Genomic DNA, 14,223 nt, shown 5'->3' on the forward strand with positions numbered 1-14,223 from the left:
AACTACTTAATGGACTGGGGCAGGCTCTGCTCTAGTTAATATGGATTCATAGAGCTACGTGTATTATTACCACAGTAGCTGTAAAGTATGCAGCAGGCTTTGATCTCCGAATAACCCAGACTTTCCCGGGCGCTGCAGATTAAAAAACAGCAGGGTAAACACGAACTTCCTTACACAGTGTAAAACAAGGCCAAGGGATGCTTGTCATTCTGAGAGCACAAATGAAGATCTCATAATCTCCCCTCCTGGCGGACCACCGGTGGGGCGTCTGCAGCCTCACATGTAAACCAGGAGACTCAGGCCCCGACACGTTAACTTCAAACCCGGGGGCTTTAGCATCCCGCCCCCACCTCCCTCTGTCGGGAACCATAGATCACGTGCAACTAGATAGCAGCGTGCAGTGCTTTCCAAAAGAGGACACCGTAGGCCTTGGTGTTTCACTGAAAGTCGATGGTGAGAAAGAGTAAAGGGTTTTTTGTCCATTTGCTACATTCGTTTCTGTGTTGGTTTTTTTTTCTAACAGACGTCAGAGAAGATTCGGATCGAGATCATAGCCCTGAGCCTCAGTGACTCCCGAGTGACTGCGGACGACAGCATCCGGCGGCTCTTCGTGGAGTGCCGGTTCTACAGCCTCCCGGCCGAGGAGACCCCCGTGTCCCTGCCCAAGCCCAGGCGTGGCCAGTGGGTCTACTTCAACTACAGCCACGGTGCGTGCATACGGCTCAAGATGAGCTGCGAGGACCTGGAGAAAGCACATTCTCTCCTCGTCCCAGAAAGCCCCCGAGGCCCGTCAGAGTCGGTGGGGAGAAGTCACCCTGGGCATAAGGATAAAGGAATTGAAGTAGATTGAAGGAAACTGTGAAACAGTGCTGAGTTAAAATGAAAACAGTGGGGGAACAATGGTTCCCAGTGTACCATTTTTAAAAAATGCCACCTAGAACCACAGTTGAATTGAATAGAAAAGTACGGCATTTCAAAGGGGGGAAATAGAGTCGTTTATTAATCATGTGGAATTGAACAATTCAGGGGCCTCGTTTTCCCCCCACCTTTCTGATCAACGCGATCACATGGGTGTTTTAGAACCGATGCCCGCGTCTCACCTGGTGCCAGGTGTTCAGGACTATGGTCTGGTGACGCAGCTCTTCCCTCACGTCCGTGTTCAGCAGCAGGGCAGACTCCCTCTTAATGCAGGGCTTTCTCCCTCGGCTGATTGACATGCAGGTCCCCTGGACCAGCACGGCCCCAACAGGCACCGTTACCAATGTGCGTGAGCGCTTTCTTTTCAGCCGGCATGTTGAGAACCGTGTTTATTGCTTCGGACAGCGACGACAGGAGTCGTGAGTGTCGAGAGACCTGGTCCGCTCTTCCCTGTAACCACAGTTCTCACTACCTTATGTGGACTCGGGCAAGATGTTTAAATTGTGCGGTTCCCCGCTTTCTTACCTGTTGAACACTGTGCTCTCTGAGGTCCGTTCCAGCTCAAACGTGTAATTCTATAATGGCAGGTAGGTTGAGTGATCACTCGAGAAATGAGTCGTGTGGTCAGGGCAAAAGTCCAATCCCTCCTTCCTTTCATCAACTTGATACAACAGACGCATTTCCAAAAATATTTTCTCAAGCTTCCTATAGATGTTTTCACTGCAAAGTACCAGAAAAGTAAACCATATCAAAATATTATTAGAAATGAAAGAACTGTTTAGTCAACTACTTTTAATGAAGATACTCCCAAGAAAAGTGACAGACTCCTCTGGTTTCTGTATAGTTCTTTGTGAAGGCCAGCAGTGGAAAGTTTGGTTGGACTGGGAACAAAACTGCGTTTTAGAAATTGATTGTACGTTGGAAAACTTGGCCCGGCCCCAGAGCAGATGTTTCCATTTGTCGAAGGAGCAGCGCAAAGCATCCTTGGGCGCGACCAGAGACACACGCTCGCAGGTCCTGAATTTTTGCCCATTTTTTTCTTGGTGGCCTGGGTCTGTGCGAGGCTTTTGCTTGGTTGGTTGGTTGGCATTGGTTCTGTTTTTGTGTGTTTGGCTTCCCACCTTTTACTGCAAGGTACCCTGCTGTCTAACTGGTGTTTTCAGAGTTGCTGACATTTCTATGAATTGGCTATACAATACCAACAAGAAAGTCAGTGACCTGTTAGAAATGAATTCAGTATGGTGTTCACCTTTCCTCATCTCTTCCTACCTATTGAGATTTGACGATGGAGAATTTTTAAGATTAATTGAGGGGAGAGGAATGTAGTTTGTGCTTAAAAGCAAAATAATGCTGTTTTATTTCTGCTCCAGCTGGAGAAATGAAGTCCTCAGTCATCATCAACCTTAAGAAATAATTAATATTAACCTTGTAGGTTTTATTTTATTTTTCACTGAAGTATGACACAGTGAGAATGTTTATTTTTAAAGTGTTACATTTACCTGCCTTCATTGCAGGGGAACCTCCCTGAATCATCAGTGAATAAGTAACCAATCTAATCTAATTATTGTAATGATTTACCATTCAGTCATTACTTAATATAAAAGATCAGTACAGTGTACACTTGCATCTTCCAAAGCTCACGCAGCTGTGATGAAAGTAAGTTCATTTCCAAACCCACGTTTAAACTCTCATGGGGAGTTTAGAGGGACAGTCAGTCTGTGCTCCTGTCTGAGCACCACACGGTGGGGAGACTGCCTGAGCCCGGTGGCCACGCTTTACGGCTTGAACCTGCCGTGAATTCAAAGGGGGCTGCACATAGAGGCCCAAGGCAGGGGCACAAAAGTGGAGGTTGAGACCACGGGTCCCCAGGATTGTTCATAACCCAGCTCAGTCTCTAGTAAGAGGTGTTCATACCAGCTTCACCTCCACAAACAAGATCATCTTCTTTGGGTTACTAACACTGAAAAAACACAGCTAGGCAATAGTAGCAAAAACAAAACAATCATATTTTATTGGGCTTGAAAATTTTGCAGAGAAGGTAAAAAAAATAGTTCGAAAGAGAGTTAATGGTGGGTCTGAAGAGTGTTGTGTGAGAACTGACAGTGGGGAGAGAAAGGGTGGAGGCCATCGCCCAGGGTTTTTACGAGATTTCCACAGAGCGAGGTCCTTCGTCTCTGAGCACCGGAGAGCCTGTCTGATGGGACGACTGGAGTTTTACTTGGAGTGCGAGAGGAAGCAGAACTTCAGGTTGGGCTGCTGAGGAGAGGAGAGACTTGGCCAAGAAGGGACGGGAGGGGGCCACTCGGACACAGCCGTTTTCTGGGATGGAGGCCGTCAACGCCTCGCAGTGAAACCGTCCGCACTTCCCCCGCGGCAGGAGCCAGGGCCGTGTTCTTAGTGGCAGACTTTTCAGAGTCCACTCAAGTCCCGACACTTGGAGTGCCGGCTTGTCTCTCTTTGAGACCAATGCCTTCAGTGAGCTTGTGTCCAGTTCTAGCGAGTCCTGAACAGATGTGACTTCCGATGAAAGTGAAAGGTACATAGCTCACGGTTGGGGAGTTCTGATGTTTCTCAACCACCAGAGTTGCTTTTGAAAGGGTGTGTCTGCGCTTTGGGAATTGCAGACCCTTTTCCCATCAAGTTTCAGAGGACAAAACGGACGTCCTCAGGGCCGGGACCTAATCAGAAGTGGCCTCCGCGTTTCTGCTTACCACGTGTTCAACACAGTGTGGCTAGTTCCAGCCCCCACTCAACACTGGGCAGAGGAACCCTGGGCTCACCCGAGTGCGCAGTGCGTGGGGCCTGACCGGCAACAGGGCCTAGAAAAATGGTAGAAAAGAAATGCAGGTTCTCAGGCCCTGCCCCGGTCCTGCTGAGTCAGAGACTGGGGTGAACTCAGCAGCCTGCATCTTAGCACGCCCTCCAGAGCTTTCAGAATCCCTGGGCTGTGTCCACATGCCCAGGCCAGGCCTGGTTGGTACAAGCAGCAGAGCCGAGCTCTCATTTCGTGTACCTTTGGAGAAGCTTATTGAGTAGCCTGAGTTCTCTCAAAAGAACTTCTTCAAAGTGTTCAGCCAAGAGAGTTATGTAAGGACCAGGGTTTATAAGCGAGCTCCCTTTAGGAAGGGCAGCGGAGGACGATGTCCCACCCGCTCTGACGCTGCAGTCCGTGCCAAGCGAGGGGCTCACACAGCAGCAGGGCCTGGGCCCCAGCCGGGGAAGGAGGAGGTGCAGTGCCGAGGGGAGGGGGACAGGCTCTGGAGACGTCGGTGACCCGCGTGCTTAGGCACACTCACTCAGGACTAATGGCGCTGTGCGGAGGCACAGCGGGGAAAGTTGCCGGCCTGGGGTTGTCTCCCATCGCTAACGCTGTCCTGCGCCCAACTCGGTGCCGGCACGTCTTCCGCCCCCACTTAGTGTTTGCTCAGCGGAGCCAAGTGGTGAGATCATCTGCTAGCGTCGGAACGTGAGACTGAACGAGGACTGTCCTGGGGAACGTTCTGGGATGAAGCGGTCTGCTCCCCAGGGAGCCCGGCCTTGGCACCGCCAGTGGGTCCTTCAGTCGCGTGTGCTGCTGGTCAGGGCCAGCCTCTGAGTTGAGATCTGGTCCCAGGGGCACCTTTGCCTCCCAGGTGGCATCTGAAAAAGAAGTGTCTTCAGAAGCTAGGACGCGGCTGAAAGGCTGCTGAGAGGAGAAAAAGTGATCAGGGCGAAAACCGGCGTGCTCACACTTGGAGGTCCTGTTTCCCCCAGTACGGGCCGTTCCGCACAGCTGCGGGGGCCTTGGGCTCCGTCCTGGTGGGGCGAGGCGCACCTCTCTGGTCTGCACCCTCAGCTAGGTCCGGTGGGCGCCCCTGCAGGCCAGTACACACCCTTAGAAGCCAGGCACACTTCCCCTGAAAAGCCTCTCTCCTTCCTCCGCCACGTTGCTCCGCAAACGGCAGCCTGCGCGGTCCCTCCAGCCCGCGCTCCAGAGGCCTCTTTCACTGCGGGTGGTGGCGGCAGAGGAGGATTAAATTACCGGGCTGTCAGGAAGGGCAGGCTCCCTGCCACACACTGTCGCTGTCGCTCGCTTCGTGGGCCAAAGGAGACGCAGTAAACCCCTCAGATGCAGCAGAGACCCCGGCTTCCTGTCGCGACCGCCAGCACCGCTCACGGGCGGTGACAGCGGCAGCCCTCTTGGATGGTGCCCGTGTCCTTTCTGACTGTGCACGGAAGCCTGCCAGGGACCGGGCACCACGTCACGGGCCTGCTGGGGGTGGGGGGAGGGGCGGGCGTGCTCCCCGCCTGGGCGGCTTCCCTTCCCAGGGGGGTGTGCGAGCGGTGCCGGGACTGCACCTCTGGAACAGGCATCGGTGCTGGTCCAGAAGGGGGCGGATGTAGCGAATTCCTCAGTGACTTCCTGTGTGGCCTTGTTTCTTTTTCTTTTTGGTACAGTGATCTACGTGGATAAAGAGAACAACCAAGCGAAGAGAGACGTCTTAAAAGCTATACTGCAAAAACAAGACATGCCTCACAGAAGGTACCGTTCAGCCTTCTACTTTCTCTGATGGTTTGGAAGCAGATCTGTAGCGCGGCGGGGGCAGAAAGCGCAGGGCCAGGAGCCAGGCCTCAGAGTGACCGCCCTGGGTACCCCCCCAAAACGCAGTCGCCCTGCCTGCCACCCAGGCTAACCGTACGGACGGTCCTGCAGTGCCCCCAAAACTAAAAGACTGCCCTCTCGCATGTGACTAAGGAGCCTCCCTGTGCTTGCAGGGAGGGGCCCTTTGGTGCCAAAAGGCATGGGTGCGAACCCCCGCCCCACCACTTACTGGGCATCTGACCTGGGACTAGTTCCAGTGCCCCAGGTTCCTCGTCTGTGAGGCGGTAACCATGCCAACAGGGACGCTGTAGAGGTCACAGAGAGTGTGCCCACGGCGGAGAGATCGGCCCTGACGGGCACCTAAGTTCTCAGCAAGTGTCAGTTGCAGTCCCTGTAAGGAACAGTAATGTTTGCATTATCATTTTAATAGCTCATCAGCCTTTCAGACTAATATTTATTTTACTGTCACAGTATAGTAATTCATCATTTGATGTTTTTTTAATGCATGGTGGGGGGCAAACTTGAACAGGACACTTTGCAATTCTGGTTCAGTAGAGAAATTATATACACTTTTGAAAAACAAGAAAACCTGATCTCAGTGACTTTACACATTTGTGTGAGCTGCCACCCATGCAGTTTGAGGAGTCTCAGTACCAGCCCTGAATCCCTGAGCTGCGCCCCCGCCGGCGGGTCTGGGGGACCCTCCATCTATGAACCTTGTGGCCCGAAGATGGCTCAGCCTCTCACTGCCTCAGAAATGGAGCTTCCCCCAGCCCCTGAGAGAGACTCGGGCTCTTTCCTGCCCTACGGCTCACGAAGTGAGGGTTAAAGACCTGTTTTTCAAAGAGCTTCCACCCTAGCATTTCATCCCGTTTCAAGAGGGGAGACTGGAATTCTCAGCTCTTAGGCTCGGAGAGTAGCTTTTCGTTAACTCCTTGAAATGTGTGCATCATTTGCGCCAACGCCCTGTGAGCTGGCCCAAGGCCGTTTGTCCCCGGGTGGTGGAGAATCACTGAAGTTTTACTCAGTTCCTTTGTGTGCGTGAGCTTCCGCCAAGGCCCCTTCAAACTCCACCGGCCGCCAGGGCTCTCCCGGGGCAGGAAGGACTACGCAGCACAGGCCTGTCCTCCGCTGCCCTGCGGCCGCGCGCCAGGTCGTCTCTGCCCGGGACTGAGCTCCGACAGGGGCTGAGCCCTGCGCTGGGCCGGCCCATCTGTCCAGCCGTGTTTGTCCACCTCCACATTCACTGTGTCACTAGGATGTTAGTGCACACTCGAAGTCACACTCCTTGATGGCGGCGAAATTCCATTTCCTCAAAAGTGCTTAAGTTTAAAAGAACAGACTCAGCTTTAATTTTAAACCTGCCTTCCCTCAAAAGATCTGCATGGTTGCACCAAAGTCGTTTTAAAAATAAAAAGGCCACAGCACCCCAAATCCCTTTGCACCGTTCAGAATCACTGAGGGCCCCTGGGACTCAGAATCACTTTCATTCATGTAGGTTTTATCAAAATTCTCCTCTTATGAATTAAAGCGGAGAATACTTTAAAATACTATAAAAGTAAACTCACTCATTTCTCCATAAATAGCATATTTTAACGGAAACTATTTTCCAAAACAAATAGTCCAAGGTAACTGTAGAGACTCCCTCTTAGTCATCATTGTTTCTCTAGAAATCTCTGACTGGCCACAGAGACGCAAGGGCCCCTGTCCTTGAGACGCCCTGAGAGAGGGATGGCAGGTGCCAAGTGACCGAGTCCGGACTGACGACACCTCGTCAGTGTGCTCCTGGGACTGCCACGGGAGAGGATGCCCCTTCCCTCCCTTGCCAGGGTTACTTTCTTAAGGAAAAAATAAGGGGTTTACATGGACCTTTCCCACGGCCAGAAGACAGTTGTTATTCCAGCAAAATGCTCAGAGGCCCCACTGCCTGAGCCCGTCCTGGTGTAGGAGGGTGCGCGCTCCCAGACGGCAGCCCTCCCGGGCCACAGCCAGAGAGGTCTGGGCCCTGGGCCCTGGCGTGTGCGGGGTGACACGCGCTGTGCAGTGAGTTCCACAAAGGACCTTTGCCTCCTGCCCCACGCGACACTCACAGATACACAACCGTCACTTTAAAAGGGAGGTCACACATGGAAATGAGACTTTAAAAAATATTTGTGTGAGGTCATAGTATTTTATGTGTCATACTAAATATTCGCCCTGCACCCTTCACAATTCCTCTGTGAACAGCTACTACCTTTGACTGCAGAGAAGGGACTTCTGTGTCCTCACGGGGACTTAGTAATGGAGTGAAGTGCTGAATACTTATTTTCAGCAAATTAGTTTAAAGTATCGTCGTGTTTACCTATGTGTTTGGGAAGGATACGATTTATGCATATTTTCCAAGGCCCAGACACTGAGGTTTTTATCTGAGAAGGTTACCCAAGAAACAAGCTTCTTTTTTCACCTCTGATGTGGGATGGGTACGTTTTGAAAATGGGTAAAATTGCAGTTTACAAGCATCCGTGGTCCGTGCTGCAGTGCCAAGACACATCCAAAGAGCTTCGCTGCAAATTCCTGTCCTGTAGTTCGTCCAAGTGAGTCTGGCCACCACACACGTCACTAACTCACATCAGCTCGGGCGAGCCCCACGGCTCGTGTCTGAAAGTAAAACGAAACTCGGACACTGCTTGTGTGTTGAGAGACCTGCTAAAGTCGAACAAACACCTCCTGTTTCTGCCGGGCGGGGCTACGACACGCGTCTGCCCCGGGTCAGGAAGCCCGCCCTCACCGCCTCGTAGAACACGCGCGGCCCGTGGAACTGCTTCTCAGCAGCTCCGAAGCTGTGCATTTCTGTAGAAGAGATTGTGTTTTCATCGAAAAGGCTGCCCCAACCTCATGGTCCTTGTCCACTGGCTCCTCTTAGCCTTACAAGTGTCACAGGGCCACCAGACGGTGTGTGACGGGGTGAGCATCTGCTCCGTCCCTGCCTCATAACACCTTCAGGTCGGAGAGGTGCCCATCACCGAGGCCGAGAAAACCGGATTACCGTCCATTCACAGGCGTGGTGCGCTCTGATAATTCTGGTGGTTCATATAACTACTTATCTGGCCTAATACCCTTTTCTTTTTATTGGAATAATTGGGAATTTCAAGATTTCACCTGCAGTGATAAAAGCCCTTCGGGGAGTTTTGCGTCCCGGTGAATTTCTGCGTCTCTTTCCTCCCCAGCATCCGCTTCACTGTGGTCAGCGACCCGCCGGAGGATGAGCAGGAGCTGGAGTGCGAGGACGTGGGCATCGCGAACATCGACCTCGCGGAGGCGTTTCGGGAAGGGAGAGACATCGTGGAGCAAGACATCGACGGTATGGGCCGGGCTCCATCTGTGCGGGCAGCGGTTGCTGAAACCCAGACTCTTGACTAAAACCTTCTCTTGCTGGCTGCGAGGGGCCGTGAGTCGCCTTCCTTTGAATCAACAGAAATTGAAAAATAATTAGTTATGTTTCACAAGGAATGATTTGGTACTTACTGGGGGGGGGGGGGCATGTGACAAATTGAGCCACTGGGCGTCTTCGTGTTGTTTATGGGAGCCTCTTGCTGTCAGCCGTCTTTTGGCCAAGGCCTGTCCCCCCAGGGGCGTTTCGGGGCCTTTGCAAGGTTTCCCTTCAGTTCAGAGGTGCAGCTGGGCGACAGAGTCCCAGTGGTCACCTGTTGCCCCCGGACCCAGGGAGGGCGGAGACCCCTGACCCCTGCGCTCTGCTGGATCTCACTGGGCGTGAGGCCCAGCGAGGCTTAACTTCTGCCCTCGCTTCTGGGAGGACGTATGTGGAACACGCTGAAGAAATTGTTCTTTAGGAATCAGACTTCCAGGAATCGTTACCAGGGTGGCCTGACCGCTCCACAGTATGTGGACGAAGGAGGCCAAGTCCCACGGTCATTTGTTAAGTTAGCAGAGCCATCTCTGGGAAAATGCACATGTCAGTTTACTCATCTATCTGTGCATTAAATGACAACTAACTAGGCATCTAAGTGCCAGGCACACGGCCCAGCCATGGGTCATATGTCAGGCTGCTCGGCCCGTGTGTGTCAAGTGCTCAAAAGCCAAGCCCTGGCTGGTGGGGCTCAGAGGGTTGGGCGACGTCCTGGAGACCACAAGGTCATTGGTTCGATTCCCACCCAGGGCATATGCCTGGGTTGCAGGCCAGGTCCCAGTTGTGGGCGCACAAGAGGCAACTGATTGATGCTTCTCTGGCACATCAACGTTTCTCTCCCACTTTTTCTCCCTCCCATCCCCTCTCTGTAAAAATAAATAAAAAATCTTTCTTAGAAAAGTGCTCAAAAGTCATGATCAAGCCAAGTAAGTAATCAAAGTAGATCAAATAACCAAATTAGGAACCTGTCCTGAGAAATTTTGATAAACTAGGCACATCTAATTACAAGACAGTTGGTCAGAACTTTGTCTGGCAGCGCAGAAGAAAAAGGTGAAAGAATTAAAGTACTAACCTGAACCACCGATACCCAGGACCAAGAGGGTCTGACAAAAATAACCAAAATCATGTGCTTTTCGCCGTAACCTTTTCTCCAGGCAGTTCTGGTCAGCAGCCCACCTTCTCGTTCGTTGTCTAAGGCCGCAGGGGCCCCGTGGTCCGGCCTCCACGGCCGCCGTCACCCGGTGCTGGGAACTGGTCTGTCTAGGATCGGGGTGCACGGCCCGGAGCCCTGCAGCGCCCCTGCCTGCTCCTGCCTCCACCCGAGTCTCTGTGTCCCAAGCTCTGTTGGGAGGTTCTCTCTCTCTCACTCACACACACACACACGCACACACACACACACCCCTACATGTTTAAAAGCTCAAGTAAAACCACAAGGAACACGAACCGGAAACCACACAGACTCACAAATGCTATCAGACTCAAGGAGTCCAGGATTCTGTGTGCGCAGAGGCGCATTGCAGGTTCCGAGTCCGGGTGCCGCCTGCCGCCCACAGGGCGCAGAGGGCCCGGCGCTGTCGTCCGGCAGCCCCCTCTGGTCCGCCACTGGAGGCAGCGGCCCCCCAGGGCAGCCCCCACAGTCAGCATCTCCGCTCTGCTCCCCTGCAGCGTTGGTCCTGGACCCCAGAGCCCGTCCGCAGACCTCACTCCTCCCGACTGTGCCGTTTTTGCTTTTCCTGCTTTCACACTGAATGCGACGCTCTCCTTAGGAAGACAGTCACTGGTCCCAGTTAGGACCCGGTCACTTCTTCGCAGTAGTTAGAGCGAAGTCTTCCCTGTTGTGTCTCGGTCCCTTCCAGACACACCCTTCTCTCTAGCTTGGAAACGCAGACTCGGTGTGGGGGTGGGGATCCTGTGGCCTTGCCACCAGGCAGACGTCATTAGCTCTAGCTCCTTGAGCAAAACATGCCCAAACACGCAACACATCTAAAAGGCGTGTCTGCGTACACACGAGGCAGCTCCACTATTTAGGTTTCTGAGATGCCAGCGGACGTTGGGCTATTGTAAAAGTACTTTCATCTTTGTAACTACTGTTTCAGCCACCCTGCCTGAATAAAAATCGGTCGAATGATGGGAACGTTCTTCTGCTCTTCTCTCCCTAGTGCTAGACGCCCGCACGGGCGGCGGGAGAATCGGCCAGCTCCGGGTGACGGTCGAGGCGCTGCAGGCCCTCCAGTCCGTGCACGAGCAGTACAGAGACGACTTGGAGGCTCCTGCCCCTGAGTAAACGCCCCCACGACAGCCCTCGGACGAGCAGTGTGTGGTTACTCCGGTGCACAGCATCTGCAGGTCGTGGGGAGCAGGGGGGGGCCCCGGGGCTGAAACGCTCCTGTTTTGTGTACTCGTTCACCTGTGTGTTTTGTCCCCGCCTTCCCTCGCCCGCCATCCCTCAGGATTCCAGGTCCCCACGCAGGGAACACCTGCTCCGTCATTTACACCTGCCAGGTGGCATAAGGAAGTCCACTCGCACTGGCAACACTTTCTTAGGAAGCACTGAAATGCAAGTCCCATTTCTATTTTTAATAAGCCGACAGCACACATCTTCGAAAACCCATGAAAAGGAAATACTTTTGTGTTATCCCTCGTCTTCCCAGTAAGTGGAATGCCTATGATTAGCCTCATTAGGAGTTTTATACTGTGAAGATTTTATTAGAAGCAATATATGAAAATTACTTGGATTAATGTGTTAATCCTCCTCTTTAAAGTGCTAATATCCATTTTATGCACATCACAGCTCAGTGTGCATTTTCACTGATGCCTGCAGTTGCTATCAATTAAATATAAAGAATGAGACTTGGCACCAACTTACTAAATTACTGCAAGTTTTCTGGTTTTTTCCTCCTTCAAAATTGCAGTTCTTCCTGTTGGCACTATCTTGGTGGATTCGGGATGGTGATGTGGATAATAGGGGCCAGGAATGTGGGGACGGTGTGTAAAGGGGAGACAGGTTACAAGCATATGCCAACTTCATACTTCAGAAACTGAGCTTTGGACAGAGAAAGAACTTGCTAAAAGCATGGCTCAAGACGACATGCTCCGTTAGACCCGAAAGGAGTATCTTTCTATCATTTTTTAAATGTACATCAGGCTCGTACAATGCTGGGTGTATCTGGATAACCAGATCCTCAAAAAGCCACTCAGAAAGTTAATTTTCTAGCTTTTGCCGGATCTCGCCGAAGGATTTAATTGATCTTTTTAATGGAGCCGTGAATCAGCACTGAGAAGGAATTGTCTCTAGAGGTCTGGGCTATAACGCATTTCATTTTTTAATTTACTTTTTTATTTGTCGTTTTCTTCAAAGGATTTTTATAGGCTGTGGGTTTTCACTGTTTGCAAACAGGCTATGTTCCTTCCTAAGCATATGTAAAGTATTCAGGGAGATAAGTAATTTATTAAAATCTACCTAATTTGCCGTGATATATTAAATCTCTGCTTCAGTGATCACAGACCATTTCATTTAGAGAATTAGGCATTCCCTCTTTGTGTGATTAAAGCTCTGGAAAATGAGTTCTTTGCTCCTATTTGTGAACATTCAAAGCTCGCTAATGGCAAGAAGATGGAATAGATTATGAGACAATTTATTACAGTTCAGCAGAGAAAAAAAAGCAGCTACAATGCAAAAATGCAAGTATGAATATCTGCCTATGGTTTGAGCCATCTGTGCTCTAGTGGCTTCAGAGGCGACCCCCGTCTCCGGGGGGCTTTGAAGCGGCATCCGCACGGCGTCCGTGTGCTGGTGCGCCTCGGGGGGCCGGCCTCGGAAATCTCCAAGTTCTGCTTCTGCCACCGGGCCTCCCTGTCTGGGGACTTCCGTCCCCAAGAGGAGTCATGCTCTCCTCAGCCTCTGCGAGTCCCCACTGTAACTCATTCCTCCGGAACCTTCGAGAGACCACAGACATCTGTGGCCCGAGCCTCTCCAAGCCTAGTAAACAGTCCCGTGTCTGTTGCCACTTCAGCTGGCTCTGAGCTCATCCTCTTGGCCTCTCCTTCCAGCTTTCTCTGGCTTTCATGCAGCGACACCGTCATTAAGGCCCATCAGAGCCCCCGCAGTAACTCGAAACAGCCGGGCCGTACCCTGGGATTAACCAAGTGGTTTCTGAGACATTTATTGTGGTATTCTCCCAGGAGGTTTGTATTACTGTTTTAAAACGTTACATCCCAAACTAAATACCCTTTCTGTTGCGGGGAGGACCGGATTGTGCTGACTCCTTAAGTGTAGTCGGAGCAGGGGTTTCTTAGAAAACTTCTGAGACCTGATCAGCGGTGTGGAATGTGCACCCCCGATAAGATTGGGGGAATAGCCTTGTTCTGTCCCCTTCATGTGCACCTCGACGGATCACTAAAGACCGCTTTTCCAGTTTCACCGTATTCTCCAACAAACCTCATTTTCCCAAGTGGCCGAACCGCCCCATTGGCACACGAACCGCGTGTGGCGTGGGGCGCCCTCCTGTGGACGCTCCCGTTGGGCTGCTGACCTGTCCGAGGGCAGTTTCTCCTGTCCTGTGCTGGCCAGTGTGCTCTGAGCAGCTCACTGCCCCCTGGGTCTGGGGAGCAAAGCCTGATGCGCTTCCTGTAGCGGGGAGGGGGGCGGGGGGGGGGCACCAGCAGGGCCTGGCCGCGGGAAATGCCCCAGTTGAGGGTGACGCCTGTGTGACCTGCGGCTCCTGGCGGGAGTGTGCACACCGCACCCAGCACTCGGGCTGCGAGGCCTCCAGCTGGAAATGCAAGTGGGGATGCACTGTGGTGTGTGCACCCTGCGTGGTTCTCGCCTACTGTGGAGGAGGCGCCAAGTCCCCGGCCGCTGCCATGAGAAGCAGTTGACGAAGATACGTTTCATGGTTTACAGTGTGGTTTACAGAGAGCACATTTCTCTTCACTCTCGGTTTCAACATGTTTTCTAAATTATCATGGTTTATTGCCGTTTAACTTAAATTAGTTTTTTAAAGAATAAATAGAGAATATATTTAATCAAATAAAGAACAGCCGCATTGAAATTCTGCTGCTCCTGCCATTCACTTGTTACCACAAAACACGAATAATCGCTGTGTGTTGTGAGGACCTGGGGGCTGAGAGCGGCCGTGTGCTGTGGGGGGCTCTGCGCACCCCCGTGTTCCCACGACAAAACATAAATTATTTTAGTAATCTGACATCAAGAGCTGTGACAATGAAAACCACTTCTTACACATGTCCTAGCAAGAATCTGATTAACATTTTTGCGGATATGGAAAATAACTTTTTTTAGTCAAACCGGCAGTATTGC

At 52.0% G+C, this 14,223-nt stretch overlaps 1 protein-coding gene across 1 annotated transcript in view; it reads left to right on the top strand.

Moving 5' to 3' along the window:
- The window catches only part of RPGRIP1L (RPGRIP1 like), an 83,262-nt gene extending 69,746 nt beyond the window's left edge, over positions 1-13,516 (top strand). The window contains exons 23-26 of the mRNA XM_037141551.2: positions 524-707; positions 5,356-5,440; positions 8,707-8,840; positions 11,066-13,516. Of these exons, the coding sequence (XP_036997446.2) occupies positions 524-707; positions 5,356-5,440; positions 8,707-8,840; positions 11,066-11,190 (528 nt within the window). The 3' untranslated portion in view covers positions 11,191-13,516. The remainder of the gene's footprint in view (positions 1-523; positions 708-5,355; positions 5,441-8,706; positions 8,841-11,065) is intronic.
- Positions 13,517-14,223: the final 707 nt, after the last annotated feature.

This window comes from Artibeus jamaicensis, unplaced genomic scaffold, assembly GCF_021234435.1.
Source record: "Artibeus jamaicensis isolate MK-2021 breed Jamaican fruit bat unplaced genomic scaffold, CSHL_Jam_final contig_3152, whole genome shotgun sequence".
In the NCBI taxonomy this organism is placed as follows: domain Eukaryota; kingdom Metazoa; phylum Chordata; class Mammalia; order Chiroptera; family Phyllostomidae; genus Artibeus; species Artibeus jamaicensis.